This window comes from Falco cherrug, chromosome 1 (assembly GCF_023634085.1).
Source record: "Falco cherrug isolate bFalChe1 chromosome 1, bFalChe1.pri, whole genome shotgun sequence".
In the NCBI taxonomy this organism is placed as follows: domain Eukaryota; kingdom Metazoa; phylum Chordata; class Aves; order Falconiformes; family Falconidae; genus Falco; species Falco cherrug.
In genome coordinates this window covers 106,968,688-106,996,612 of record NC_073697.1, presented here as the reverse complement: position 1 = coordinate 106,996,612, position 27,925 = coordinate 106,968,688, and the positions used below count along the sequence as shown (strand labels likewise).

Below are 27,925 nucleotides of genomic sequence, written 5' to 3'. Positions count from 1 at the left end.
TTGGCTGCTGCTCCCGGCTCGCACGTGGTTGGATTTAGGGGATTTCTGCGGTTTTTTTGGTGCTTGGTTGGATTCCTTTTATTATTATTTTTTTTTTGCCACGGGTGTGGCTCGGGCCCCCCCTCCCCCCGCCTTTCTGGCTGCCCCCCACCTTGCAATGGCCTCTCCGGAGAAGATGCTCCCCGGGCCGGCCACCCTGCTCTGCTGCCTCTGCTCCCTGCTGCTCCCCGGTAAGTGCCGCTTGCACGGGCGGGGGCGGCGGCGGTGGGGGGGGCAATATATATATATTATGTGTGTGTCCTGCAATATGGGGTGTGTGCGTGTGTATTTGCACCCATCTCCCCCCTCCAGCCCCGTCTGCCCCCTCCCAGAGGCAGCGCCTGCCTCTCTGTGCCCAGCTGGGACATACGAAAATCCAACACCCCCCCGGCAGCTGCCACTTCCCCTGGTCCTGTGTGCCCCCCCCAAATGGGTAAAGATTAGAGTTTATTCCTGTCTTAATAAAATGACAGCTTGTGCTTGCAAGCACTTGCAGCAGGCTGTTTCCCTGGGCAGGGAGCAGGTTGGCAGGGGGGGACATGGGACGAGGGGGCTTTGGTCCCCTCTAACCCCCCCTGCCCCATGTCTCCTTAATGTAGAGCTGCTTTAGCAGGAGGATCAGGGGCTTTATCTGCTATTATCCACTCGCTTATCCTGCCGCCCCCCCTCCCCCCCTCCCCGCACCCAGGCACTTTCCTGGTCTGCGCTGAGTTACGGGGCAAGTGCTGCCCAGGTGGCATCATTCTGGGGTGTGGGGATGGGGGTGCAGCCTCTGCCATCCCTCTGGTTCTTTCTGACCCCCCCTTCCATGGCTTTTGGGGCTGGCGGTGCTGCTCTTGCCTGCTGCCTGGGCAGGGGGGGCCCCAGCTGTCTGCGCTGACTTGCCCTGAGTCGCATCCGTATCGCTGCTGTGCCGTGTGGTGACATCCTGGCCCGCCCCGGTGGCAGCCCTGGGGATGCTGGCACCTGCTGCTGGGGGCTTTTATTGGTGAAGGCCAAAAAGGGGTCATGCACCCCGGGGACACGCAGGGCTGGTTTCCGTGGATGTTTTTTTTGGATGGCTTCTATGTAAACCCAAGCCCCGCAGATGCCCTGGCCAAAGCAGCTTTCCCTGGCAGCCAGCTTGGCTGGGCCGAAAGCAAGGGCTGCTTGCAGTTTGGGCAGGGGGGAAGGGCGGGCACCTGGAGCCTTCCTGCTAGCCTGCCTCTGAGCTGCGGGCTTGGAATGTCCCAGGGGCTGGGGGCTGTTCTGCCCAGCTCAAATGAGACCCTCCCCCAGGAGCTGGAGGGGATCCCTGGACTGTGCCCAGCTCCATTTTGCACCGGCAGCCAGTGGCCAAGGCACTTCTGGGGCTCAGACAGGGCTTTCTCCCGCATCTGCAGCTCCCGGAGCTTCTCTGAGGAGCTGCTCTCCCACAGTGGTGAAATAAGGAGGAGGGGGGATGCTGGGAGCATTGTGGGGAGCTGGCAGTGTGTTTCCACCCTTTAAAAAAAACCCTCTGACCCCAATGGAGAAGCTGGAACAGAGATACTCCAGGCTGGCAAGCACTGCAACTTTACGTAGCATCCTTTGGGGTGGGAGATGCTGCCCCCCGAGCCTGGGTGTTTCCCGGGGTGCTGCCTGGGCAAGGTTTGCTGGCAGAGCTCTCCTCTTTGGGACCACTAGGTCAGGGGGTTTGCGGGCAGGGGTCTGGCAGCCAGCAGGGAAGCGGGATCTCCTTCCGCTCCTCAGTTTGCCTGGATGAGATTCAGCGTCTGGGTCGGTGCTTCCCCACGGGTGCGCTGCTGAAGGCGGCTGCTGGCTTTGCTGGCAGACGATGGGAAATATCCCTGGCAAGCAATCCATCAGGAATCACCTCTAGTGCAGGGTCTGGATGCAGCCCCCCACTCCCCATCCCCTTCCGGGCATTTCTAAGCTCCTCTGTTGCTGCTGGGACACCACAAGCCTGGTGTGTCAGGCCTCAGGTTTACACCGGGACAGAATGTGGCCCCTGGGCTGGGGGATGCGATGGGAGGGGGGTCCCTGCGGTGATGCCGACAGCATGAAGCGGGCGAGGGTGGTTTGTGCTGGCTGTGGGCTGGGGCTCGCTGCGCTGCCAGGAGGATGCCTGTGCCGGTGGAGAGAGGAGCCTCTGCCAGGAGTTTTTAGGCTCTTTTCAGGATGTGCAGCTGCCCTCGCTGCCGCTTTGGCCTTTCCCGGACAAATAAAGGTCTTGGAGGGAGCCGGAAAAAGAGACTGAGAGCTCCTAATTCTCCCAGCCTTTCTTACAAATTGCTCAGGCTGGCAGCGGGGGTCAGCCGGCTGTGAAGCAGCGCCCTGCTCTCCTGCCTGGGGTATTTTATTCTGTTTTCCCTTGTTTTTCTTTAGGAGCAACCCTCAGTGCCAACCTTGCCCCCGCTGCGCTTCCCTGCCAGCACTGGGAGCTGCAGGAGCCACTTGGCCGCTGGCCCCACATCAGCTGCTTCCAGAAAGGGATTTTTTTTGGCCCCTCTGGGGTGGAATGGCCCCAGGGTGGCCTCAGGGCTTGTGGGAGGGACAGATGGATGGACCCCGAGGCTGTGGCGTGCTGCTGGGTGCCAGTGGGGTGTGCTCGGTGCGGTCGTGCTGCCTGTTGGGATGCGGCACGACGAGGATTTACCCACCGGTTTGCAAAACAACTTCTGCTGTCTGTGGCGTTGAGCCTGGACTCCTGTGTCTTCTCTCTGCTGAGCCTTGTCCCTGCAGTGTGCCTCAGTTTCCCCTTTCCCGGAGGCAGCACTCACCCAGATGCCTTGGTCCAGGGGTGCTAGGGTTGTTCAGCACCTGCCCCAGCACGCAAGGCGGGCTTGGGATCCTACAGCCCCCAGCACCTCCATCCTGCTGCCGGTGGGGACGGGGCCACGCTGTTCTCCCCGTAACTCCCACAGCTTGTTCCCTCCACAGGCAAGCCCCAGGTGTGGGGCTGGGGGTGAAGGATGATTCTGTGGCCCATGGCTCCATCCCTGGTGGGGGGCTCCATCCAGCACACCCCAACCCTTGTGGGGGGAGGATATGGACCACCCCCCATCCCTCTTTCAGCTCAGAGCATCTCCCGGCTCAGGGATTTTCAGACCAGCAGGTGGAGATGTGCAATAACTCGCTGCCGAACCGGGAACTACACCAAGCCTGAAGGAGGAATGTACACCGGGTGTTTGCTCATTAACAGCCCCCATCCCGGCCATGCTGATGGGGCCAGAGCAGCTGAGCATCCTGAGCTCCAGCTAGGAGCAGAGTGGGGGCAACAGGATCTTTCCTTGCCGTGGCAGGCAGGTGGGAGGACAGGATCCACCTCTGAGCTGGGTTAAACCTAGCACAAGTTTTACCTTGGGTACTGCAGAAAAGGGGGTCACACAAGGGTTCCCTGAGGCGAAAGGCTTCGGCTCCAGGCTGTCCTTGTGTGACCCCAGGGCCCACTTCATCTCCCCCCAACCCTGATACTGTAAATCCCAGCAGGATGCTTGCACTAGGACCTGGGGGTGTGAAAGTGGACACCCCACTGGGAAATTGCCTTTTCTTCTACCTTTTTTGTCCTCTTGGTGTTGCTAAGGAAAGAGAAAAGGCTGAGGGATGCTATTGGCAGCGTGATGGAAATCCTCTGAGTGATTGTTTTGGTAAGCATCAGTTGCAGGATTTGGCCCTGGGGATTTCAAGATGCATTAGGTGCCTTGGTACCCTTGGCCAGAACTATCCTTTTGTGTGTGCATGTGTATGTAGGATGCTGCATTCCAGGCTCAGCCCTGCTGCATTGCTGGGGAAACCGAGGCAGGGTCTCGGGTGGCAGCAACCCCCTGGTTGGGGATTGCTCAGCAGTTTTTGGAAACCTGGCTTTTCGGGTATTTTAAGTTCTGCTATTTAATTCATCCCACTGTGACCTGCTGCAGAGGTCCCTCCTCGCCCAGCTTATCTGCATCCTAGAAAGAGGAGGAAAGGAAAAACCAACCCAGCTGGGGGTCCCTGCAGAGCATCCCCAACACTGAACTGACACATCCCAGCTCCATCCCCTCCTGTAGACCTCTAGGCTTTAGCAGGGAGGTGGGCAGCAGGATGTGGCCTGTCCCAGAAGATGTGGGGAGATGATGTGTGAGGGAAGGGGTGCTTACATGCCATAACCTGCTTTTTTTTTTGGCTCCTGCAATTATCTGGCCAAAATAGCCCGTGATGAGTGTGTGGAGGAATCGGCAAGCTGCCGGTGTGTTCCCCTCCTGCGCGGCGCCTGTCGCTGCTGCTGTACGAGCATCCCATCCATCTGGAAAAGGTCACTCTTGCTAATCTAATCAGACTCTTTTATTATTACATACATGCTCTGCTAACGAGCAGCCCCCCGGGGAGGGAGGGAGGTGGCTGCTTCTGGGGTGGGATGTGCTGTGACAGGGGGGCCTGGGAGCCCGCTGGTGCCTTTGGGGACAGGGTCCTGCCTGGGGAGTTTGTTTGCATGCGATGCCAGCAGGAGATGTGGTTCAATGGTGCGAAGTAAGGCAGGTCCTGGTGCTCCTTGCCAAGGGGAGAGGCAGCCGGAGTTCCCTGTTTCTCTGAAAATTGGGAGAAACAGGGTCCTCCAGCCACATGTGATGTGGCTCCTCACCTGGGAGGGGGACACAAGCCAGGCTGGGGGATTTATGGGCTATCACCTCTCACATAAACATCCCAAGTTTAGGATGCAGAAGCTTTCCTGGGGACTAGTCCCTTCCTTTTTCTTAAGCTGTTGCCTGACCTGCTGCTGCTCCCAGCTGGGCACCCATCCCTCCTGCCAGCTGGGTGCTGAGCCCTTTGCCCCTCGCTCGCTGGTCTGGCCTCCCAGGAGGGCACCATAATCAAGGCGATTCGCAATCTTCTGATGAAGCTGCCATCTCCTGCCAGCGAGCATTTTCCCATCACTTGGACCATATTTGCTGTCCTTGATTTTTCAATAGCTCTGCTAAAAGCCCAAGTGGGTGATGCTGGGGTGGCTTTTCCCTCGCTTGCAGCTGCTGTCACCTCTCAGCCCCTGCAAGAGTTAACACGGCGGGTTTTGCCTTGATTAAATGGGCTTGGGCAGGCTGGGCTCTTCCCCAGGCCCGGAAAAAGTTGAGAATGAATTAATTTTTAATTTATTTTTCTTTAAGGAAAAGCTATGCTTTCCCTCTTGGAGATAAATAAGACTGAAAATGCAATACCCGCTGCTGCTAGCTCAGTGCAGCTGCTGGATGTGCTCCTCTCCAGGTACCAGCTAAATTAAAAAAAGGAAGGGGATAGATTCAAGCCATGCATGTTCGATGGTGTGGCTGCTTTGCTGGGTGGCAAAGTCCTGAGCTGGTGACATCCCTGGCCTAGGGCTTGTCCCCAACCCTGCTTTTGGGGCTGCTGGGTGGGGGCTGGGGCTGATGCTGGACCCCAGGCCCCAGTTGCTGGGGTCTGGGTTGATCTGTGGCTCCTCATGCTCCTTAAGTGCCTCTGGAATTAAATCCTGCTCTGATTCTGAACGCAGCCTGACACACGTCATCAGGGGTGAAAATTAATCGGCGTCTAATCAGTCTGAAACAGCCTGGGCTGGCAGTGGGGGGGCGGGGAGCGTATTTGGTGTTTGGACGTTTGGATTTGGAGTGTGGTGGGAGTATGTTCCTGCTCCTGGCTGTGGTGGGAGGGGACAAGGGGGATCCAAGCAGGACACATGGCTTTGGGGGGGTCATCGCGTCGCCTCCACCCCAACACCGTGGTGCTGGGGGCCTCTCCCTCGGGAGGTGCTGTCCCTGTCCCTGCTTCCCCAGGCCACCCTTCAGGGCTCTCTCCTGCTGCCTGTCCTCCCACTTCTGGCTCCCCAGAGGGGTTATTTGGGGAAGCCATCTGTGCCTGCCTGCTGCTGAGGGGGCTGCTCCCAGCTCCCGGCATGGGGGGAACCTGGTGTGTCTGGGGGCCCAGCCCAGGACTCACCACAACACATGCTGGGAGCTCAGGGGCTGCTGGCTTTATCCCAGGGCAGCTTCCCCCCACCTCCTGCAGCCTTTTGGAGCCCCTGGGCATCCCTGTGGACATTCATAGTCAGGCAATTCCTTGTCTTTTTTTTTTTTTTTCCCCCCCCCCTTTTAATTAATTTTTTCATTTTTCTTCCTTCTCTGTAAAGGCCTTCTCCTCCCCGTCCCCCAGCCTGTCCCTTGCCATGATTTGTGGAAATTGCTCTAAAGTAGCTGCCGCGTAAAAGCCTTGCCGGCTCCAGGAATTTATGGCAGGCTGTGCTTCTGCACAGCACATCCCATTTAGGTCATATTTATTTATTCCTCTAGGTTCCTTGCTTCCCCCCCGTTTAATAATTTCCTGGGGGAAATGCAGACCTCAGCACTTGCAGCCTGTTGCGGCGCTGGGATGGTTCCCTTTTGCTTAGTGCTGCTGGTCCTGAAATACAGGCAGTGTGCTGGCCCGGGGCTGAGTCCCACCAGCATTTCTTATTTTATTGCTTCTGCCTGTGAAGCCAGGCTGGACCTTTTGCAGGGGGAGAAGTCTTAAGGACCTAAATGAAAGGAGAATCTAGCAGTGCCTGTCAGGCAGAAGCACAACCCTGTATTAGACACTAGAGAATCCACTCTTGAGGCAACACGGCAGCTCACAGGAAGACTTGATATGCTTTTCCTCGCCAGCACCCACTCGATTCCTGTCCCAGGCTGGTTTTGGGAAGCCTGGATCAGTTTAACCTCCTGGGCTGAGTGCTGTGGTCCTTGGTACCATGGGGCTTCCCAGCCCTTTTTGCCCCCATCACTGCTGCAGATGTGGGCAGGGCTGGGGGCCAGGACAGTCCCCATGTCCCTCTCCTCCTGGTGGCCACAGCTGGGGCATCTCACCGCTGCGTGCTGGGGGAAGGTAATTTTACATTTGTAACAATTACTCACTTAATTGAGTTCCAATTAGCTGGGACTGGATATGGAGGCTCTTGGCGTGTCGGAGGGAAGGGAGAGCTTGTTGTCTTTTATGTCACTGAAAACAATTTCCAAGGCTCTGGCTGCTGGGAGACATTTCTGAGGTTTCCATGAGGGGCCTGCCTGTATTTTCTAATTTCAGCTTGTGTTTTATTACTGGCTGTTTTTTTTCCCCTGGCTGCGTGGAAGTGCAGAGCAGAGCGGGGCTTGTGTTGGGGCTGGCTGAGTTTTGAGTGGAGGTGGTGGCCTCAGTTTTTGCTTTCTGTTGGTATTTAGGGTGTTTGGAGGTGCTGACCCCACTTGTCTGGGAGGGTAACGAGGTGGGGATCGATGCTGCGGGGCGGGGAGGGAAAGGGATAGGTGCAATGCCGGTTTCCAGGATGGGTGGAGAGATGGTGTGTGAGCCTGGCCCTTCCCTGGGAGCTGGGGCTGCCTCTAGCTGGAGCCTCCAGCTGTTGCGACATCCAGATGTGGGAGCTTCAGGTGGGGGACATCCCTGGGAGTTCCAGATGTGGCACATCTCTGGCATTTGGAGCCATTGCTGCCCACGTTTCCCCTTTGTGCTTGGCCCTGAGGGCTGTGGGGGCAAAACTGGATCACCAGGTTTTGGGGCTCTGAAGCCTCAGCCAGGGACCTGCAGGATGCTCGACGGAGCGGGGTGGCTTCAGGCTGCCTTGTAATGGAACAGCAGTTGGGACATTTGTGCTGGGGGCCTGGCGGGGAACAGCTGGGCTGGGCTTCCTCCTTGGGGGCTGCAGGGTTTTGCTGTGGTCCCCTGGCTTTTAGCATTTCAGGCAGATCCGTCACCCCATTTTCTCATCTGGGTGCTCCCATTTTGGAGAAACTGAGGCAGCAGCATGTCCTGCCACCATCTCCCTGATTCAGGGGTAGTATCATCAACTTGCCACTCTGATATGGGGCTGGATCTGGGCAGAATAGGAGCACTAGCGGTACTGCAGGTGCAGAGAACCGGAGATGTTCTCTGTGCCTTGGGCTGCTGTGGTTTGCAGGATCCCAGGGCCTGTAGTGGGTGTCTTGGACCACTGATGAAATCCCACTGGCCTTTTCATCCCATGGCCAGGAATCCTGGTGACCACCAAAACCCCTCCAAAGGATTCCTGAGCTGGGTTTGAAGCCAGTGTGAAGCCCTCTGCTAGGGATAGTAACACAGCTCCCTGCCACCCTCCGCCATCCCTCTCCACAGCCCTTCCCGTGTATTTATCATCACGTCAGCTCAAGTCATTGCTTTATGGGCAACTTTCCCAGCTTGCTCCAAAGCGGGACCACCATGGGAGCCCAGCTGCGATGGGCTGGTGTGGGCTACGGCCACGGTGAGTGGTGGTGGCCTGGCAGGAGCTGGGGGAGCTGAGGCCAGTGTCTCACATAGCTGGTGTGGAGCTGTGTGCACTCCATTGATGCACCGAGCCCCCAGAGCCGTCTGTTAACGCTGCAAGAGGTTTTAACCCTCCTGGCACGACCTCAAACCTCCCCTCCTTCTCCAGTGCTTTTCCTATATGCTTTGCCCCTGCTAAGTGGGGATATATGTGCTGGGAGCCCCCCACCATGTCCTATGGGATAAGCCAGGATAAAGATCCCCCCTGGAGCGTGGCTAAAGCTCCCCTACAGCAGACAGCTGAAGCTAAGCTGGAGCTCAGCGCTGGCTATCGGTGCCGGATAAGGGGAAGAGGAGGAGGAGGAGGAGGAGTAGTTTCTTCAGCCTCAGGATGGCGGGTAGGAGCAGGGACAGGGCTGGCGGGGCTGCAGTGGAGGCAGGATGGAGGGGCTGAGCTGTGCTCCCCCCGTGCCCCATTTGCTGGGGATTCAGGGCAAGGAAGGAAGGCGAATGAGCCGGTGTCCCCTGCTGGCCATAGCTCCGTCCAGTCTGGCTGTCAGCCTCTTTTCCCGTGTGTCCATCAGTCTGTCTGACCCCAGCATCCCTAAGTGTGGGGGGACGGATGGACGGAGCAGGCTGGTGGTGACCAAAACCCCATCATGGGGTCCTTGCTGAAGTGGGGATGGGCAGGTGCTTTTTGTGCTCCTTTTTGCAACAGCAAGACCCCTTGGCCTGGGGAGGGTCGTCTTGATTTTAAGGCAGGGCTGGAGGGTGCTGGGGCTGTCCCCATGTGTCCTCGCGGGCGGTGGGAGCAGCTCAGTCCATCTGGCCGTGCCACTGCAGCCGGTGTGGGGCACATCTGGCTGGGCAGATGTGGGGGCTTGGTGAGGAGGTTGCTGGCAGTTGTGTGTTTCCATCTCCCTCTCTTCCCCCCTTTCCCCACCATGGGTTGCAGGTCACCCCGGCTCCCCACAGGCTACTGGGGGGTGGGAAGGAGGGGATACTTGGGAATCCCATCCCATCCCACTGTGGGGCTGGCGTGGCTCCTCAGCCTGGGGTGGTCCAGACAGCCCCCGGGCTGGTCAGAGCCTGGCCAGACACAGAGATCTGCTTTTTTTGCTTGCGGTGCTGAGCTGGGAGGGTGGAAGGACCATATGGTCCCCTCTGCGCCAGCCTAATAAAGCTGGGAATGCAGGTCAGGGGCTACAAATCCCATTAGCTACAGCGGGCTGCAGAGCAGAGCCAGTGACCAGGGTTTAACCCTTCTGTCCCCCCATATGGGGGCATGACAGCCATCCTTTCCTCCTGGAGGCTGCGAGAAACCAGGACAGGAGCTGGGGACAGTGGTGTGGGGACTAGAGTCTCCTGAGCTATTTTGCTTGTCTGTCCATCCTTCCATCCATCTTTCATCTCCTGAACTGTTGTGCTGTCTGTCCTGCCTCCCTTCCTCCCATCTCCTGAGCCATTGTGCTGTCCATCCTTCCTTCCATCCAGCACCTCTTTTCCCTCTTCCTGCAGCTATTCTCTTGCTGTCCAGCCACTTCTGACCTGCCTATCTCCTTCCATCCATCCATTCTCTCTGCCGGTTCATCTATCCTTATCCATCCTTTCTTCCTTGCTACTTAGCCAGCAGCCATGCATCCGTACATCCGTGCATCTCCTTCCTCCCTTCTCCTTCCCTCCCCACGCTCCATCCCTCTGCAGCACAGGGGCTCGGGCTGGGCTGTGATCCACCCTCCTGGCACCCACTTCAGGCTGGATGCGGCTGGGTTAGACCCTCTCCTGCCAGGATTAGTTTATGACCAAGGAACAGAGGCGCCGGTCCCGTCCCCCTCCCGGCGACAGATTATAGCATCATTTAAATGCATTTTGTCTGTGGAAGGAAATAGCTTCTCTGGGTGCCGGCAGTCCGCCTGCGCTGAACTAATCGTGACCGTCTCATTCATCTCCCTCCCAGCTTGTCCCCACTCCCTTCCCTCATCTGGCATGGCCGGGGTGCAGGTCTGCGTGTGGGCTCAGTGCTGGGGCCACCGCAAGTGTCCCCACTGTAGCAGGGCTGGGGACCACGGTGCCTTATCGGAGTCAGGCAGCGTCCCCAGCGCACGTCTGAGAGCCCTGTCCGGCTGCAGAGGGGAGAGGGGCTTTTCCCACTGCCCCTCGTGCGCAACCATTATTTGCTCTCGGAGAATCCCCAGGGCAAGGAGGAAGGGGCTGGTTGCTGGTGGTCTCTGCCATGAGCTGGGGCTGGGGACCAAATTACAGACTAAAAACTGTCTGCTTTTGCCTTCCCCGTGTGGTGGGTAGCAGTGGGTGCCCCTCGCTGGTGGGTGTGGGCTGGGTCCTCGCTGGGGCAGCACAGAGGCTCTGCCGTCTCCCCACCCAAGGGACAGGGGGTGACACCAGGCGTTTCGCACCATCCCAAGGGTGGGTTTTGCGCAGGGCCATGCTGGGCATAGAGTTGGGTGGTTTTGGGGTGGGTTTTTTTCATGAAATGACGTGATCCTTCCCCAAACCCCGGAGGTTTTTAAGGGATAAAGGCTGATGCTATTTCAATGAGTCAGCTAACCATAGCCGCTTTCCCTGGCTGCCCATGCCTCCTTTGGTCCTGCCAGTCCCTCACCCAAGCAGCCAGGCTGGTGTTGCTCCAGCTGGTGGATCCTTATCTGCAAATAATCTCACGCCTTGGAAAAAAATCCCCTTTTCTAATTGCTGGGGATGGCAGGAGCAGCTGTGGGTAGGTTAACCGGGATACAGGGAGGATGCAAACCTTCATGTTTTGCAGCAGAAAGCAATCTCCATGATCTGGAGGAGCAGAAAGCCCCTTACTGGTCATCATTTCTGAGTAGAGAGGCACCTATGGGTGCTTTCTGGGGCTTGGCACCTCTCCTGCAGCTCCTGGCTCTCCAGGAGGTGGGAAAATGGCAAGTGGGACGGGCTCAGCAGCTGGGAATGAGCAGGGTTAGTGTGGCGGGCACTGGAGCTGTGCCCACAGCAGTGCCAGCACGGTGGCCACACCAGTGATGCCGGCAGCATGTCCCCGGCATCCACCCAGCCCTAGGGAATTCTCTGCCTGGCTTGTGGACAGGTTTCATCCCAGGCAGCGTAGCTGTGGATGCTGCCCGTCCCTGTATCGTCCCTGTATCGAGTACTAATCCTTTTATGAGCCCTCTAAGCTGCTTAACTCCCCCACGCCCTGCAGAAGAGAGTTCCCCGGGTGGGCTGCAGGGTCCCACTTCCCCTTCAGCACCGCCCAAGGTGATGCTCCCAGGTGGGGAAAGCCCTGGGGTCCTGGCATGCTCCAAAGCCCCCATTGGGGATAAGGCTGAGCCATTCCTGGGAGCCGAGCCATCACATCCACACCTTTCGCCGTCGTTTGACACGGTAATTTGGGCTCTCCTGCTCGGCAGCCCCTTGGGAGCGGTTGCAATCAGTGCCAGGAGCAGGGGGTGCAGGGGGCTGGCAGAGAGCTGAAGGGGCCTGGGGGGGGGGGACCCAGGCCTCCTGGGAATTGCTGACAGCCGCTGGCGGATGCAAAGACCTTGAGATGTCTTCCAGGCTCCCGCAGCTGCCGGCACAGCGTGTGCCACCGGCCCGGCTCCGCACCAACCGCCTTTTGCAGCATCTGCTTTAGTAGAAAGATTTTGAGGGGTTTTCTCTCCGCTGGCTGCAGCAGAGGGGTGGCCGGGTCCTTCGAGGGGCTTGAGCAGCGGTGGCCCTCGGGACATATGGCCAGCAGTCACTGCATGCTGCCTGTGCCATGCCTGCCTGGTGTGCATTCATTTTTTGTAAAGCAAAATGGTCAAAATGAAGGACCAAAGGGATTTCCTAAGGGTTAGCAGGTCTGGGTGCTGCTGGGGTTTGCAGAAAATGGCACCAACATCATCTTCATCACTTTTCCACCAGGCCATGTCCATGCCTGGAAATATCAGGGCTGGGCCAGCTTTGGTGTGTAGGGACAGCACTGTGTGGGTGGCACCCCTAGGTGGGTGGTGGGTGATGGACCGGCTGTGATACCACCCTCACAGGCAGCCCATGGGGACGAAGCAGGTCTGGGGTGGAGGAGTCAGTTTAGCCACCTTCCCCCTGTGATCTGGGAGCTAAAAGCAGGAGGACAATCTTGATCATAGATACCTGGGGGATCTGGGGGATCAAGCCTCTGGAGAAACTCGGCTTCCCTTTCTCCACGCATTTGGAAGCAGGGATGTGGCCAGTTATTCCCTGTTTCTATGAGTGGGTCTGTGGTGTTTTGGCCCCTGTCGTGGCATGGGTGCTGGCTGGGTGACCAGCGCTTTGGGCTCCCCAGGGGCAATGCTGAGGTTGGACGTGGCTTCAACACGCCCTGGCCCAGCCTTGGGCAGCTCCTGAAAGTCCATCCTTGCTGGACACCGCATCCCATGCCGAAGGTGGGTTTGGTGAGACTGGAGCTGGCTGCTGGGATGCATAGTGATGCCTGAGGTCCTGGGAAGGTGGTCTGCATTTTTGGTTTACAGGAGAGAATCCCAGCCATGCTCTTGCTGCCCTTGCAAGGGGCCTGGGGGCTGAAGCACCAGCTCCTCCTTGCTGTGGGGCTGGACTGCTCCCACCTGGGTCTGTTCTCTCTGCTCTGGGGCTCGGGAGATGCTCTGGAGGGGACACCCTGTGCTAACCTGCACTTTCCATCCCCTTCACAGCCCACGCCAAGGGGCCAGCCCCCAGCCCCGAGCCCGCCGAGCCCCCTGGTGCCATCATGCTGCCTGTGAGCTACCGCCTGTCCAACACCCGCTTGGCCTTCTTCCTCAAGGAGGTGGGAGCCAGCCCGGTGGGCAATGGCAGTGCCCCGCTGCAACGTGCCGAGCCTTTCGTCGTCTTCCAGACCAAGGAGCTGCCCATCCTCAACGTCACTCTGGGGCCCTTCAGCACGGGGTTGGTGCTGCCCAAGGAGCAGCTGCAGCCCTCCAGCACCCTGGAGGTCCCCGACCGCCTCACCGTCAACTGGAAGGTGCGCGCCTTCATCATCCAGCCCCGGCTGGTGGCCAGCCAGCCCGTGGTCCAAGTGCTCTTCTACGTAGCAGGCCGGGATTGGGATGACTTCGACGTCACCGACCGGCTGCCCTGCGTGCGGCTCCATGCCTTCCGCGACGCCCGTGAGATCAAGAGCTCCTGCCGCCTGCGGGGCAGCCTAGCCATGTGCCTGGTGCAGGCAGAGCTGCCCCACGCCTGGTTCGGCCCCCCGGCCGTGCCGCTGGGCAGGCGGAAAAGCCCTGAGAGCCTGGAGGTGCCGGGCGAGAGCCAGCAAGCCGAGCTGTACTACACCCTGCATGCCCCCGACGGGGCTGGCCAGTGCCTTGGGGAGATGGTCCCCCGCCGCGGGGCCGGGGGGGCCAGGACCGAGGGTCCTACACAGCACCCGCTGTTGCGCATCGGCAGTGTCAGCCTCCTGCAGCCCCCCCCCGGGCAGCCCATGCAGGAGCATCGGCTGGACGGCAATGTCTTCATCCGCCTGCCCGACAAGCCCCTCAAGCCGGGTGAGGTGCTGAGCATCCTCCTCTATCTGATGTCCAATTCCACGGTGGAGCACTTCACGCTTAGGTAAGGTCCTGGGGCTGCCCCCCCTCTGGGAGCAGCCACCTTTTGAGGGGGTGGTCGTTTTGCCTGGGCTGTGCAAAGGCAGCCGTGGGCAGGAGGGAGAGGATGAGGAGGGCGTATTGTATTTAAGGGACCTGCCAGGGGCTAGACCGGGTCTGGCAGGGCTTTGGGAAGGTGAGGGAGGGCAGAGGAGCAGCTGGTTGGAGGCTTTGCAGTGGGAGCTTCTCGGAGGGAAGAGAAGGGCTGTCCATCCAGGATTTCCATCTCTGCATTGCCAGTATGGACTGCTGCCTTTGCCCTCCCTGTGCTCTCCCAGTTGCACTGGGATTAGGGCTCCACCAGCAGATGTGGGTTTGTTCCCAGCCACTTTGGGGACAAAGTGTGTTATGGCCATGGGGCTTATGCGGAGTGAGCAGGGTCTCCCAGTGTGCCCCCCATCCTGCCTCAGAGCCAGGGTGGGAGCAGAATGGGGCAGTGGGCAGGAGGTGCTGAGCACCCCAGTACAGGGAGGTGTGTGGGGGACCCCCTTGCTGTGTGTCCCTAAGGATGGAGGGACAAGCCCCGGCCACATCTCTTCAAAGGACATTTACAAGTGCCCCTGTGGCTACCGGGCCAGCAGTGAGCCCCTGGCACAGGGGACACCACACTCCAGGCTTTCCTGCCCTTCACCTCAAGGATGCTCAGCCCCACAGGGGTGCTACTGTTCTGGGGGGCAGCACTGGGGCTGGGGGACCAAAATCCTGCTGGAGGGGTGATGGAGGGACAACATTTTATGAAAAAGGGAGGCTGGGGTGGGCCCAGCCCCATGGTTGTTGCTGACAACTTGGGTGATGTTTCTGACAGCCAGGAGGGATCAGGGGCAAAAAATCCCACCCTGCAGGGTGCCCGGGGGGGTCCAGGGGTGCCGAGGTGTGAGGGTCCAGCCCTGACTGTCACTCTCCACAGGGTGAAGGCCAAGAAGGGTGTCAACCTGCTCAGCACCAAGTCGAGGAGCGGGCAGTGGCTGGTGAGCTCGGAGCTGCTGACGGGTGGCAAGCACTCCACTGCCACCGTCGATGTGGCCAGGGTGGACGGTGCTGGGCCCAGGTAAGGGCCCCCCTCTTGCCTGCCCCCCAGCACTGGTGGGGTTGGGCAGGTTGCTGGGTTTGGCCTGGGTTGGTTTCCCGTTGCCCCCACCCTGGGTTGGCTGCGGCGCCGTGTGGGTGCTGGCAGGGGAAACTGAGGCACGGCAGTGCGCAGCCTGGACTGGGAGATATGGAGGCACTGAAGGGAGATGAGCGATTTGGGGGTCAAACCCTCAGCCCAGCTGAGGTTGGGGTAGGTCCTACGCTGATGGGGGAAGGGGCTTGGTTTTGCGTGTGGTTTTTCACCTCTGCCGGCACTGTGCTTGTGAAAAGGGCAGGTGAAGGTGGGTTTCGTGGCCCGAGGTGGGCAGGTTGGTGGGCAGGCAGGCAGCTGCCCCGGGGCTGTGTGATGTGATGCCTTCAGGTGGGATCTGCTCTGTGGCCAGCACAGGCGACCAAGCTGGGGTCAAGCAATGAGCTCGTGAGTTATCGGTACCAGTTAGCAGCTGCATCCCTGAGCTGGGATCGCCTGGCCGTGTCAGATGCTGGTGGGCATCTTTGGTGGATTTTGGGGCTGAATTGTGAAGCCACAGAGGATCCCCCAGTTTGGGGTGGAAGTAGAGAGCAGTCCCCAGGCAAGGTCCTGTCTGGACCATGAGGTGATGGATGAGTGGTGGGTGGGGAGCATGAACCAAGGTAGCACCCGAGACGGGCAGCGATGGTTCTGCCCTGCTCAACATGAGGACAGTGCCAGTTCCTGTGGCTCTGAGAAAGACTCGGGTTGGTTGAGGAGAGTCCAGGGGACAGAAATGAGAATGTTCTGAAGGAGTGAAGACCCACAAAGCCAAGCTGAAAACCCAGAGGCTGCTCAGCCTGGAGAAGGGGAGATGTGGGACTCTGGCTTGTGAGCGCATGGAGGCTGCAAGGATGGGGATACCTGGGCAGGACCTGGCGAGCAAGGGCAGGGGATGGGCACGGGGTCCAGTACAGGAAAAACACTTCAGTACTGGAAAGCAGTTGTTCCCAGGCTGTGATATCTCACTCTGTCTCTGGGAAAAGGGAGACGAGTGTCTTCAGGAGCCAGGTTAAAATGAGTTGATGCACTTGAGCTGTTTCTGCCCTCTGTGTTGGAAATCTCCTCATAACTCTGCCCTTCACCCCAAAACCGAGCAAAGCTGGGGACAAACTCATGGAGTTCCTCAGCTCTGCTTTGAACATGAGCTCAAAAGTTATCTGCAGAAACCCCCTACAAATGGCTTACTTGGAGGGTGGATTTTCCTTTACCCCACACCATTGCTTCCAGATATACAATGCAACTGCAGCACCTAAGCCCACAGCCCTGTGGCTGACATTGGGGTGTCCCCAGGGGCCACGAGTCCCCTCATCCTCCTCATGGCCACCCCAGTGCCCCTGCACGTGGCTGCCAGGCCAGCCGGCAGCGAGATCCCCTCCTCTCCCCCTTCCCCCTCTCCTGTCTGCCACCGCCGCTTCAAATCAGCCTGGAAAGGTTAGAGACGGCGGATGAATTTAAAGTGATTACAATCACCTTTTAGACAAACAACTCCATCAAATATTAACGGAATGGAAAGTATGAATGACTCAAAGCCGTGTTGCCCTCCAGGCGGTGCAGCTGGAGAAATTTGCCTTGCCAGGGCTCTGGGGGCTTTTGGCAGTGCCAGCTGGGCGGGGAGGGGGTGAGGGCTCTGAGCTTTGGTGTGAAATAGCTAATTTTGGATGTTTTGCACCCCAGCAGCTGCATCCTAAGTTATTCCCCCAATCTAAGCAGCCCAGCTCTTGTGTCTGCCGTGGCTGAGAGCAGATGATGCTTGGGGAGGGCAGAAGATGGTGGCTGTCCCCTGGTGAGGCTCCTGGGATGCCTGGGGACACCCTGTGACAAGGAGTCCCAGTGCCGAACCACCTCTGGCATGAAGCCGCAGCTCTGGCTCGCCTTTGAACCTGGCTTTTCCCAGCTGTATCTGATAATTCTGCATTGGAAGAGGCAGGGAGCAGCCAAATCCCCTTCTTCAGATTGGGTGGCCTTTGGCGATTTCCCTTGCACCCCTGTAGCCGCCTTGGGGGTGCAAAGTCCCAGCAGGACCCCGCCAGCCCTTGTGCAGCAGCTCCACTGCCAAGCCCGTTGTCCCTGCTGTGGGAGCAGGGCTTGCCATGGCCTGGAGCAGCCCCAGCTTCTTGTTCTCCTCTTTCTCTGCTCCCTTTCACTCATTAGACATGTGTCAGAGAGAAACCCACTGTATCCAGCACCCCCACATCGATGGGACCTTCTCAATAGCTGCGAGATGACAGCAGAGCCGGTCCCGGCTTCCCTTGCTGCAGGGATTTCACCTTTCCTCACCCCCCGGTCTTTTGCTGGTTCTGCTGTTCGTAAGGGCTCTGAGGTGTCCCCTGGGGATGCTCTGATTTTAGGAAGCAATGGAGAAAGTTGACTTGGGGGGAGGAGGGTTGAACCCTGAGTCCCCCCAAGGGATTTGCAGGTTGGATGCAGAAATAGGAAGGCAGGATGGCACCTGGGGAGGTTTGCTCCTAGGGATGGGGTGTAAGAGTGATATATGCCGTTGCTGTCAGGCTGTGTCCAAGCTGTGATGCAGAGGACAAGGGACACCAGCTGCCAAGTCCCCTCATCCCCTTAGACTAGCACTATGTGCCAGCTTTGGCAGCGCGCAGCCTCTCCATCCCATCCTGCCTCGGGGATGCCCCAGAGTTTGCTCCCTGACCATTAGCTCCTGGTCCCGCTGTCCTCAGCAGCAGCAGCAATAAATGCGTGGGGTTTTGATGAGCTGGTGGTCTCAGAGCTGTTATCTCCAGCTGGTCTTGTCTACCTCCCCCATACCCTGGCCATCCACCCCCTGCACCCCCATGGCTGCCCATGCAGGCTGGGGGGCAGCCCTGCTCTGAGTCACAATTCAGTGTTGTCCCATCTGCTGTCTGTGGTTGAACCTCTTTTCCTGTGCCTCAGTTTCCCTCCGTGTTCCCCTTTGGAAGGGGCTGCAAAGTCAGCGGCTTGGACTGAGCTCTTGTATAGGGACTTACTTGCCATCCCTGAGCATGCTGCCCTCCACACTTGGGGTTTGACCCGCTGGAGATGATGAGTGGGCAGGTGGGAGCAGCCCAGGGCAGTAAATCCAGCCACACTGCCGGGAAGACAGAGCCAGGGAGCAGAGGGCAGCGCCTGCAGCCACCCACTGTCCCCAGGGACCATGGCCACATGCTCACCCTGTGATATCACCCGGCAGCCTTGGGAGAGTGCCGGCTTGAGTCGCCGAGGTTTTTCTCCTCCTGGGGAGAGGCAGTGAAATACATTTCTCTCTCCCACTGGGAAGATTCCCATGGGAATCTGCAGGCTCCCACTGGAGCAGCCGCTGGTGGCAGAGCAGGGGATCAGCTGCTGTGATTGGCAGCAAGCATCGTGGTGGCACCTACAGCGCGGTCCCCTTGGCAGGCATAGGGACACCGAGAAGAAACTCGCTGGGGATGCTCTGCATCCCTAGAGGGGGCCGCCTGGCACTGATCCCAGGGCATCTGTGGGAGCCAGGGCATCCAGCTCACTGCGTCCCCTCCTGTCCCCCTGCCCAGGGACGGAGACTCCTCCTCTGAGATCATGCAGCTAGATTTTGAGATGGAGAACTTCACCAGCCAGTCGGTGACACGCCGCATCATGTGGCACATCGACTACCGGGGCCGCAACCCCCCGCCTGATCTGGAGAAGGTGGTGACAGAGTTGACGGTCATCCAGAGGGACATCAGGGCCATCGTGCCCCTGGCCATGGTAAGCGAGTTCCTCTGCCCTCTGCTTAGCTTATCTGCTTTGATGTTGGTGATGGATTGGGTCTCCCTGAGCCATTTCCCACCAGCCCGTCTGCTTCATAACGCCTATACATCCATACATCCCACCCACCCACCCACCCACAGGTCCTCCTTTACGCCAGGGCTGCAGCAGGAGATGGACCAACCAGGATCTAACCCTGGAGAGACAGGCTGCCCTCTAATGTGACGATCCTCTTTGCACCCCATCCTCAGGACACAGAAATCATCAACACAGCCATCCTGACGGGGCGGACGGTGGCCATTCCGGTGAAGGTCATTGCCATTGAGCTGAGTGGCGTCATTGTGGATGTCTCGGCTATGGTTGAGTGCAAGTCCAACAATGAAGACATCATCAAGGTGGGTGTGGGGAGGGGGCTTTTGTGACCTTTGTGAGTGGCTGAGCTTCTCCCAGGGGTGCTGACCCCAATAGTGGTGCAGGCTGGAGCTCGATGAGCTGGGGCTAGTGGCTGACTAGCTGACTAGCTGGCTAGTGGCTTGTGCTGCACAAGCCCACCCCATCCCAAGCATCGTCCCCTTAGTGGCTTCAGTCCATGTCTGCCTCTCCTTGGGATCTGCTGGGAGAAGGACAAGAGACTTTGTCACTGTCCCTGGAGATGCCATGGGATGCTTCGGCACTGTGCAGGCTGGCACCAGGCAGCAGCGATAACTATGGATGATTGCAGCACTTGGGACTGATAAGGTGAAATACTGTCACCTTGCGATGTGAGCTGCACGTTTCCATCAGTGGCTTCACTCGTGCCTCTGGGTGACGTTGATCTCCCATTTGGATTGGATGCCAGGGTGAGCTCGGGCTGGGGCTGCGGGCTGGCCCCAGTGACGGGTGGGGGGGTGACCTGGGCATTTGGGGACCACAGAGGGAAGAGAGGGGCTGAGGGAGAGGGGCAAGATGGGTTGCATGGGAGAGATGCTGATTAGATGAATGCAAAAGGCTCATTGTTGCAGCAGCTGCGATAGTCCTCGCATCTGCCCCAGCCATCGAGGCAGCAGTCGGTCCTCAAATCCAGCCATGATTTTTCCATCACCAGACCCATTCATCCATATGCATTTTTCTATCCCTGTATCACAGAATCAGAATCATTTAGGTTGGAAAAGACTTTTAAGATCATCCAGTCCAACTGTTAACCTAGCGTATGTATCCATCTATCCACCTGCCTGTATTATCCTATCACCATTTCCATCCATCCACCCACCCCTAGACACTGTTACCTTCTCCCAAACACCTCCCACCCCTCTCCCTGCATGCACCCAGCCAGCCCACCCTCTCCACGTCCCTGGTGTGTCGGGCAGAGGCAAGGAGCCATGCTGGGGGGCTCCCCCTTGTCCCTCAGGCTGGGGGATGTATCCCCTTCTCCCCGTCTTTGCCAGAAGCCACCAGCTGCTCTCCCAGCCGAGCCAGGGTGATGGGCAGAGCTCCAGCCCCGTTGGGACTTGCTCTCCCCAGTGGTCCATGGGTGGGTGACAGTCAGTGACAGTCACAAACTGTTTACCCAAGTTCTTGACTAAAGCTCCGATCCGTGCGATTTACAGCACTGGGTCTAATTTATGGAGACTGGTCCTCCGCAGCGTGGTAAAACACTGGAGCAATAATACACTTCAGGATGGACTCCAAGACACTTAAACTGTTTAATGTGCTGCCTTTCTACTCATAAATCTATTTACACACTGTCCCCAGACCTGGGGGGGAGCAGACACACGCACACAAGCTGGGATGAATAATGCATGGAGCAGCCCTCCGGCCCCGGCTTGCCTCCTGCTTGCTGCTTGGAGCCCCGTGCAATTTCTTGCTGAGTTATTTTGTGTTTGTGCTGGAGCTTCATTTCTGAGGGAGCTCTCAGTTACCTGCTGAGATTGGGGAGTATGATTACGGTGTCAGGGCTATAAACCTGTTACATAAATCAAAGCTTACATAGTGGGATGTGCTATCTGTTACTGTAAATAATTTAACACGAAGGAGGGCTGGGGAGCTGCTTTTCCCCACGCTGCTTGTGGCTTGGTGGTGGTTGCTCTCGTGTGTAATGTGGAGGGAACGTGCCCTAGACCTGGTGCAGACATGGCTGTGAAGGTGTCAGAGCCACCTGTGAAGGGTGGTGGGAGAGCACAGGCGGGGGTTGTCATCCTCGTCCCCTTCTGTGGTGATACAGGGTGCCTGCCTGTGCTGACCCAGAGGGGGGACACCTCATCACTCAAGGTGGCATAGAAATAATCCCCCTTGCCTGCTGTGTGGTGGCACTGGGGGCTGCGTATGTGTTGAGGGACATGCAGGGAGTGGAAGGGCCACCTCTGCTGCCAGCGATGCTCAATGGGACATGCTCAACCTCACTTGCCCATGTGAACCTTTCGTAGGAGCTCACCATCCGCACCCACTCGAGGACCCACCAGAAGCGAGTCAGCTCAGTGGGACTGAGCCTCAGGGACCTTGGTCACCCACAGCCACTGCCAGGACCCCTGGCTGGCCAACATGGGGTGGTGCCGCGAGCTGTGGAGGTTCTTCCCCACTCCTGAGAGGGCCTTGGAGAAGATGTGTCCTTTTGATCCCATGCTTGAGACCGTGCCAAGAGGGGAGCTCCTGGCCACAGAAGCGGAGCCAGCAGTGCCTTGGCTCGCAGCCCAGGCAGACCTCAGCCTCTTGCTTCCCGATGCCTTGCTGCAAATCCGGGAAGTTTCTCTGAACAAGCGTGCACTTCATTTAAAAGCTAATCTGCAGTCACTCCATCATCAGGACAGGCCTGATGTGCCGGGATTTCTTTGTTGTCATAGTTTCAAACCCCCCGATTGCAAAGCAAGTGGTCCCAAGAAGAAAATTCTGGGGGTGGGGGGTTATTAGCTAAGGTAATGGAATCAGCAGCCCATCATATTTATAGTGATAAATGGCACGATATCCAGAGCGCTCCTTTGCTGGAGGGTTTGCCCAGGAGCTCATCTTTATTCACATGCCGCCCCACCAGAGATGAGATTGTCTTTTCAGATGTGCTGAGCTGGTATCTCTGATAGGAAAACAAGGAACAAACCCTCCTGCATCGCACTTCCATGCCTTGGGGACTTCCCGAGGAGCCCGGGTCCTGGGCTCTGCCTCCTCCACCGGTCCCAGGGACCACGGGCACCTTGTGGCATGCTCCTGCAGTCAAAACGTGGAGCTCTTGTAGAAGTCAGGCCCTGCTCATGGGCTTGGAAATGCAAAGTTCCTGCAGCTGAATGACCACAGGTACCCAAACATAGGGTGGGAAGAGCCCACAGTGATGCCATCACCTCTGCTGTCAGCTACCACGAAGCATGGACTCAACCCCTTATCAGCTATCAGCGAATCCACGTGGCTTGTTGGAGATAAACCCTTCTATGCTGTTGAGATGCTCAGTGCATCTGAGAGCGACTGTACAAATGAGCTGAGCAAATGGGTTTTACTTTTCCCCAGCAGCAAACAACCTAGACGCAATCCCTGATGGTGTGGGCAGGTTGGGCCAGGGGGCCGCACCGGGTGGGGGCTTGGTGTCCCCTCGGCCAGGTTGTCACCTGCCACCCTTCCTGGGAAGGAGCTGCTGACTCTGGTGGCCTCGGCCAAAGCTCAGGCGATGCTGCAGTGGCATCCTCTTAGCTCCTTAATTGGCTCGGCTCGGTCGGTAATAAGTGGCCCCCACAGGATATATTTGTTTTATAGCAAATTTAACTAATAGCATTTGCATAAACGGAAATTAAATGAGAAAGAGAGTGAGAAGATGAACATGAGGATTCAGACGGACTCTAGGAAGCTTTTTCTGGGGTTAGCAGGAGGGACGGGGACAAGGCACCAGTGGGTACGGGCACACAGGCACACGGCTGCTCTGTGCTCGCTGTCTCCTGGGCATGGGTGGAGGAGATTTTGGGGCAGGATGAGTAACTTGCAGCCTCTGTGGAGCACCCATGGGTGCCTCTAGCTCGAGCACAGAGAAGAGGTACAATTCAGTACAGAGGCCAAAGAGAAACTGAGGCACCAAGTGAAGGTACCTGGTGCAGGTGGGAGTGGGCGAGGGCTGGCAAGGGGACCTGGGCTGGGGGGAATTTCGCATTATGGAGGTGGTGTGTGCGGGTCCACGCCTCTGAGCATCATCTCATGGAGGAGAGGGCATCCCTGTTCCCGGGGCCACCTTTAACCGTGTACATGTCGGGTGAAAATCTGCTCCTCCAGCACTTGCCATTCTCCAGGCAGCCTCCTGCCAGCATCTCTGGTGTGTCTGTGGGACTGTTGCAACCCCCCACCCTCACTTCTCCCCCAGGTCTCCAGCAGCTGCGACTACGTTTTCGTCAGCGGGAAGGAGTCACGGGGCTCCATGAGCGCCCGGGTCACCTTCACCTATGAGCACCTCTCTGCCCCGCTGGAGATGACGGTGTGGGTGCCCAAACTGCCACTGCACATCGAGCTCTCAGACGCCCGGTTGAGCCAAGTGAAGGGCTGGAGGGTGCCCATCCTGCCGGACAGGAGGTGGGTGCTGCAGAGCCACCATGCTTGGGGTCTGTCCAGCCTTGAGAAGGCAAGGTGAAGGTGGGTGGTAGTGGTCTAATTGTTCAGCTTGTTCAGCTACATAATGAGGGGGTTTTAAAGATGATGGAGCCAGAGTCATCTCAGGGGTCCTCAGTGAAAAGCAAACACGGATGCAGATTGCACGTTTGTATGGAAGGAGGAAAACTTCACAATGAGGTTGGTTAAATGCTGGAGCTGGTGGGGAACATCCATCCTTGGCAATGGTCAGAACTTCCCTGGATGAGGCCAGGAGTGGCCAAAATCCAAAGTTAGCCCTGTTTTGAGGTCTAGAGACCTCCAGCTGTCCATCCCAACCTGAGATATCTTGTCCTCTCAGCTGGTTAGGTGGCAGAGATGCTGGCGACCCTGTTACCACGTGCTGCTAAAGCCCTCAGAGACCTCATGGGCAACGAGGCATCTTGTGGCCAGGAGCTATCATTTTTTTTTGGTGATCTTGCATTTCTCCCTGCCCGGCCACCCCTCTCCTTTCCTGTGGGGGCTGAAGAGCCATGGCAGCGGGGAGCTTGGTAGCACTGCCCACCCACTGCCCCATCCCGCAGGTCGGTGCGGGACAGCGAACACGAGGAGGATGAAGAGGAGCGGAAGCAGAGCCGGGGCTGTGCCCTGCAGTACCAACATGCCACACTGCAGGTCTTCACCCAGTTCCACACCACGGCAGCGGAGGGCATGGGGCAGGTGGTCACCATGCTAGGGCCCGACTGGCTGGTGGAGGTCACCGACCTGGTCAGCGATTTCATGCGTGTGGATGACCCACGGGTGGCCCACATGGTGGACAGCTTCACACTGGCCGGGAGGGAGCCGGGCACCACACTCTTCAAGGTACCCCCCAGCCACCTTTCCCCACCTCTGCCAGCTTGGCTGGGGGGGGCAGGCGGTGATGGGTACCCTCATCCCCTGCAGGTTGTGTCCCCACTCGTGGAGGCGGTGCTGGGCGAGACGCTGGTGACGGTGGCAGAGGAGAAGGTCAGCATCACGGACCTGAAGGCCCAGGTGGTCTCCAGCCTCTCGCTGTCCCTCCACCCCAGCCCTGGCAATAGCCACACCATCATTGCCCGAACGTCCGTGCAGCAGACCCTCAGCTTCTTCAAGCAGGTGAGGCCAGGAGGCTGCATTCAGGCTTGGGGGTCCAGTGGGAAAGTTGGGGTGGGGTGAGGGCTCCATCTGCAACGCGCCCCCCCCCCCCCAGATCCTGCCCACAGTTGTCCCAGGCCCCCACAGCACCCGCTGTCCTCCAGACACCCTGGTGACCCCAAAGCACCCCAGAAACTTTCACGCAGAACTATGAACCAACCCTGCCCAGCCCAGGGTCAGGGGACAACCATGAGGACAAAGGGGTCTGGAGGAAATCCTGTACGGTTCCCAGCCCAGTGCTGGTAGCCACATCTGGCACCTCTGGGGAGGAGATTTGGGGTGAGCCTGGGCAAGCATGGGGAACACTGAGGGGAGAACAGGCAAAAGGGGAAAACTAGGTGATGGTTGGATGGATGATGGAGGGATAAAGGGTGAGTTGGATGGGGAAGAGGATGCAAAGAAGGAGAGATGGATGGATGGAGGGATGGACAAACAGGTGCAGGTGGGACTGGCATCGTGCTGGGCAACCGGTGCCTGTATTGGTCCTGCAGGAAGCGCTGCTGAGCCTGTGGATTTCCTACAGCGACGGCACCACGGCCCCCCTCTCCCTCTATGACCCCAAGGACTACAACCTGGTGGTGAGCAGCCTGGATGAGAAGGTGGTCTCGGTGACCCAGGACCGGGCATTCCCCTTGGTGGTGGCGGAGAGCGAGGGTGCAGGGGAGCTGCTGCGGGCTGAGCTGGTCATCTGTGAGAGCTGCCAGAAGACCAAGCGCAAGAGCGTGCTCTTCACAGCCTTGGCCAGCGTGCGGGTCCACTTTGGGTCTGAGGAGGACCCCACCTATGACTACGACCACGTGCCCAGCAAGCCAGGGCTGGTGGAGACAGGGGCGAGCACCACCCTGCGGGCAGAGGTGGAGAGGAAAGCGGAGCCGAGCGAGGACAGTAGGATGTCCAGTGCATCTCATCCCACCGAGGACTTCCCTACCATCCCCACTGGCTTTGTCCAGGTGACCAGGGGGCTGACGGACCTGGAGATAGGCATGTACGCCCTCCTGGGTGTCTTCTGCCTGGCCATCTTGGTCTTCCTCATTAACTGCATTGTCTTTGTGCTGAAATACCGGCACAAACGCATCCCTCCTGAAGGCCAGACCAACATGGACCATTCCCACCACTGGGTCTTCCTGGGCAACGGGCAGCCCTTGCGGGCTCACAGTGACCTCTCCCCTCAGCCCGAGAGCCCTGGGAACCCGCTGGAAAATGTCCAGACCTGCTGCCACGGGGACCACCACAGCAGTGGGAGCTCGCAGACCAGCGTGCAGAGCCAGGTCCATGGCCGTGGGGATGGTTCCTCAGGGGGCTCCACACGGGACCAGAGCGAGGACCCGCTCAACTCGCCCACCTCCAAACGGAAGCGGGTGAAGTTCACCACCTTCGCCACGCTGCCCTCCGACGAGCTGGCCTACAACTCCATCCCCATCGCTGATGAGGAGGACTTGGAGTGGGTCTGCCAGGACATGGGGCTGCAAGACCCTGAAGAGCTTCACAACTACATCCGCAGAATCAAAGAGATCGCTTAACGCAGGGGCAGAGGGGAGGGGGTGGGAGGGAGGGGGCTGCCACGCTGTGCCACACCTTGCCACGCCGTGCCACGCCACACCATGCCACACCATGCCGGCTGCTTCCCCGGGGCTGGAGACCCGCATCTGGCGCTCTCTTGTGTGTTCCCTCTTCTGCACATCTCACGTCCACCCTGTCGGAAGGCACCCCCGGGGGCCTTTTTCTTTTCTTGCCCTTTACCGTCTGGTTTTCCCAGGGGAGGCATCAGCACACACGTGGTCCCCCTGACCGCCAGCCCGCAGTGAGGGGGCAGCAAGGGGGTCAAGCCAGGGGGAAGAGACGGATGGGGTCAAAACCTCAACGTGTGTGCGCGTGTCCAGTGGCGAACAGGGCAGGATGGTGCTGTGGGTCCTGCTGTGCAGGGGGTGGAAATGGGGAGATGCCCCGTCCCCCCCAGGAGCCCAGCAGGGAGGTGGCAGGCAGGGGCTTCCCAAAGGCAACCCCCCTGTCTTTGCTGCACTCGGTTGCACAATTTTGGAGGTGAGTGCTGGTTCAGGGATTTGCCACTCCAGGGCTGTTGGGGTGTTGGGGGGGCGGGTTCCCCACCCAGAGCCTACTGCCCCACACTGTGGGTGATGCTGGGTGAGGCGGGAGGGGAGGGCAGCAGCTGGGGGGGCTGGAACCTCATGGCCACAGGTCCAGGGCACTGCTGTCCCCATTGCTTGCTACATCCCAGCCCCAAATGCTGGGCTCGCCCTGCTCCCTGTGGCGTGGGCCCTGGGGCACGGTGACAGTAATGTCTGCCACAGGAGCATCCCCTGGGGCCCCCAGGCAGGGGCAGTTTGGGGGTGCCCAGCAAGCTGTGACCTTGCCTGCCCCTGCCTCTGTTCCTAGCTGTGGAGCCAGTGCTGGCCCCCTCTGTCCAACAGCCCTGCTGGGACCTCCAGGGGGTTTCTGCCAACCCCCCCCCCAGTGCTGGGATGTGGCTCTGGAACTGGGAGGTGGTGTGGGGGCTTCACACCACCCTGGGGGCCAAGCCTGGGTGGGAACACCCACAACAGTACCTGGCCTGTGTCTCCCAGTGCCAGCCCATCAGGGATGCCCAGAGCCAGGCTCAGCCTCTGTGGTGCCTTCTGATGCCATAACCCAACACCTCCCTGGTCACCCTGCGCTGGCGGCAGCTCCCAGCCCCTCTGGCTCACCCAAGGGACCCCCCCAGCCCAGGGCCCCCCATGTCCCAGCCCAGCACAGAGCATCCTCAGCCAGGTCACCTCTGCGGGGACAACGGGGTGCCAGGGCTGGAGGTCCTGGGCTGTGCATTCATACCTGTGGGCACCAAGCGCGGGGGGGTGGAGAGCCCCCGGCATCACCTGATGGAGGGAGGAGGTTGGCAGCGGATTATTTCTGGATCGGAAGTTACCCACCACTGTGTCTCTTCTTTTTTTTTTTTTTTTTTTTTTTTTCCTTTTTTTTTTTTTTTCTTAAATAAAAGACCAGAAAAGAAAAAAACAATGGAACAAAAAGCCAAAACCAAAAGGCATTGCAGCACTTTGATGGGCCGTATCTACCGCCGTCGTGCCTGGGGTGGGTGCTCCCAGTGGGCTGGGGGGCAGCCCCAGCAGGTGGGGGACCGCTGGGTGTGGGACAACACGCTTGCAGGGTCCTGGGGCCATGGCTCAGCTTTGACCCCCACCTAAACTCTGAGCACTTCGGGGTCAAAGCTGTGGATTTGGGGCTCCCCCCTCCAAAATCCTCCCCTCTTGTGCAGCCTGGTCAATGGCTGGTGGTCAGGGAGCAGGCAATGCTGCAGCCCCAGCCTCACTGGCCCCTGTGCCTCAGTTTCCCTGGTGGGCGAGCAGCAGTCCATGGTGGTGTGCGGTGTTTTGAAAGCCTCTTTAAAGAGTTTATCAATTTTGGGCTATGAAAATTTCTCCCCTGAGTGGCCTTAAAACTTACCTGATAGCTCTGTGCTGATTTTATATATACATATACATATATATACGGGGGAATTGAGATGTGCTCAAAGGCCAGGTGG

At 58.6% G+C, this 27,925-nt stretch overlaps 1 protein-coding gene across 2 annotated transcripts; it reads left to right on the top strand.

The window, feature by feature from the left end:
* Positions 1-27,321, top strand: TMEM132E (transmembrane protein 132E). Of its 2 annotated transcripts, none has more exons than XM_055700940.1 (9): positions 1-230; positions 12,945-13,842; positions 14,785-14,925; positions 18,495-18,687; positions 18,939-19,082; positions 22,994-23,199; positions 23,799-24,078; positions 24,160-24,351; positions 24,882-27,321. In XM_055700940.1, the coding sequence occupies exons 1-9, from the start codon at positions 158-160 to the stop codon at positions 25,908-25,910; spliced, it is 3,156 nt and encodes a 1,051-aa protein (XP_055556915.1). In that variant the 5' UTR covers positions 1-157; the 3' UTR covers positions 25,911-27,321. The 2 variants fall into 2 exon arrangements, with proteins under 2 accessions (XP_055556915.1, XP_055556916.1); XM_055700941.1 differs by lacking the exon at positions 1-230 and adding an exon at positions 4,217-4,312.
* Positions 27,322-27,925: the final 604 nt, after the last annotated feature.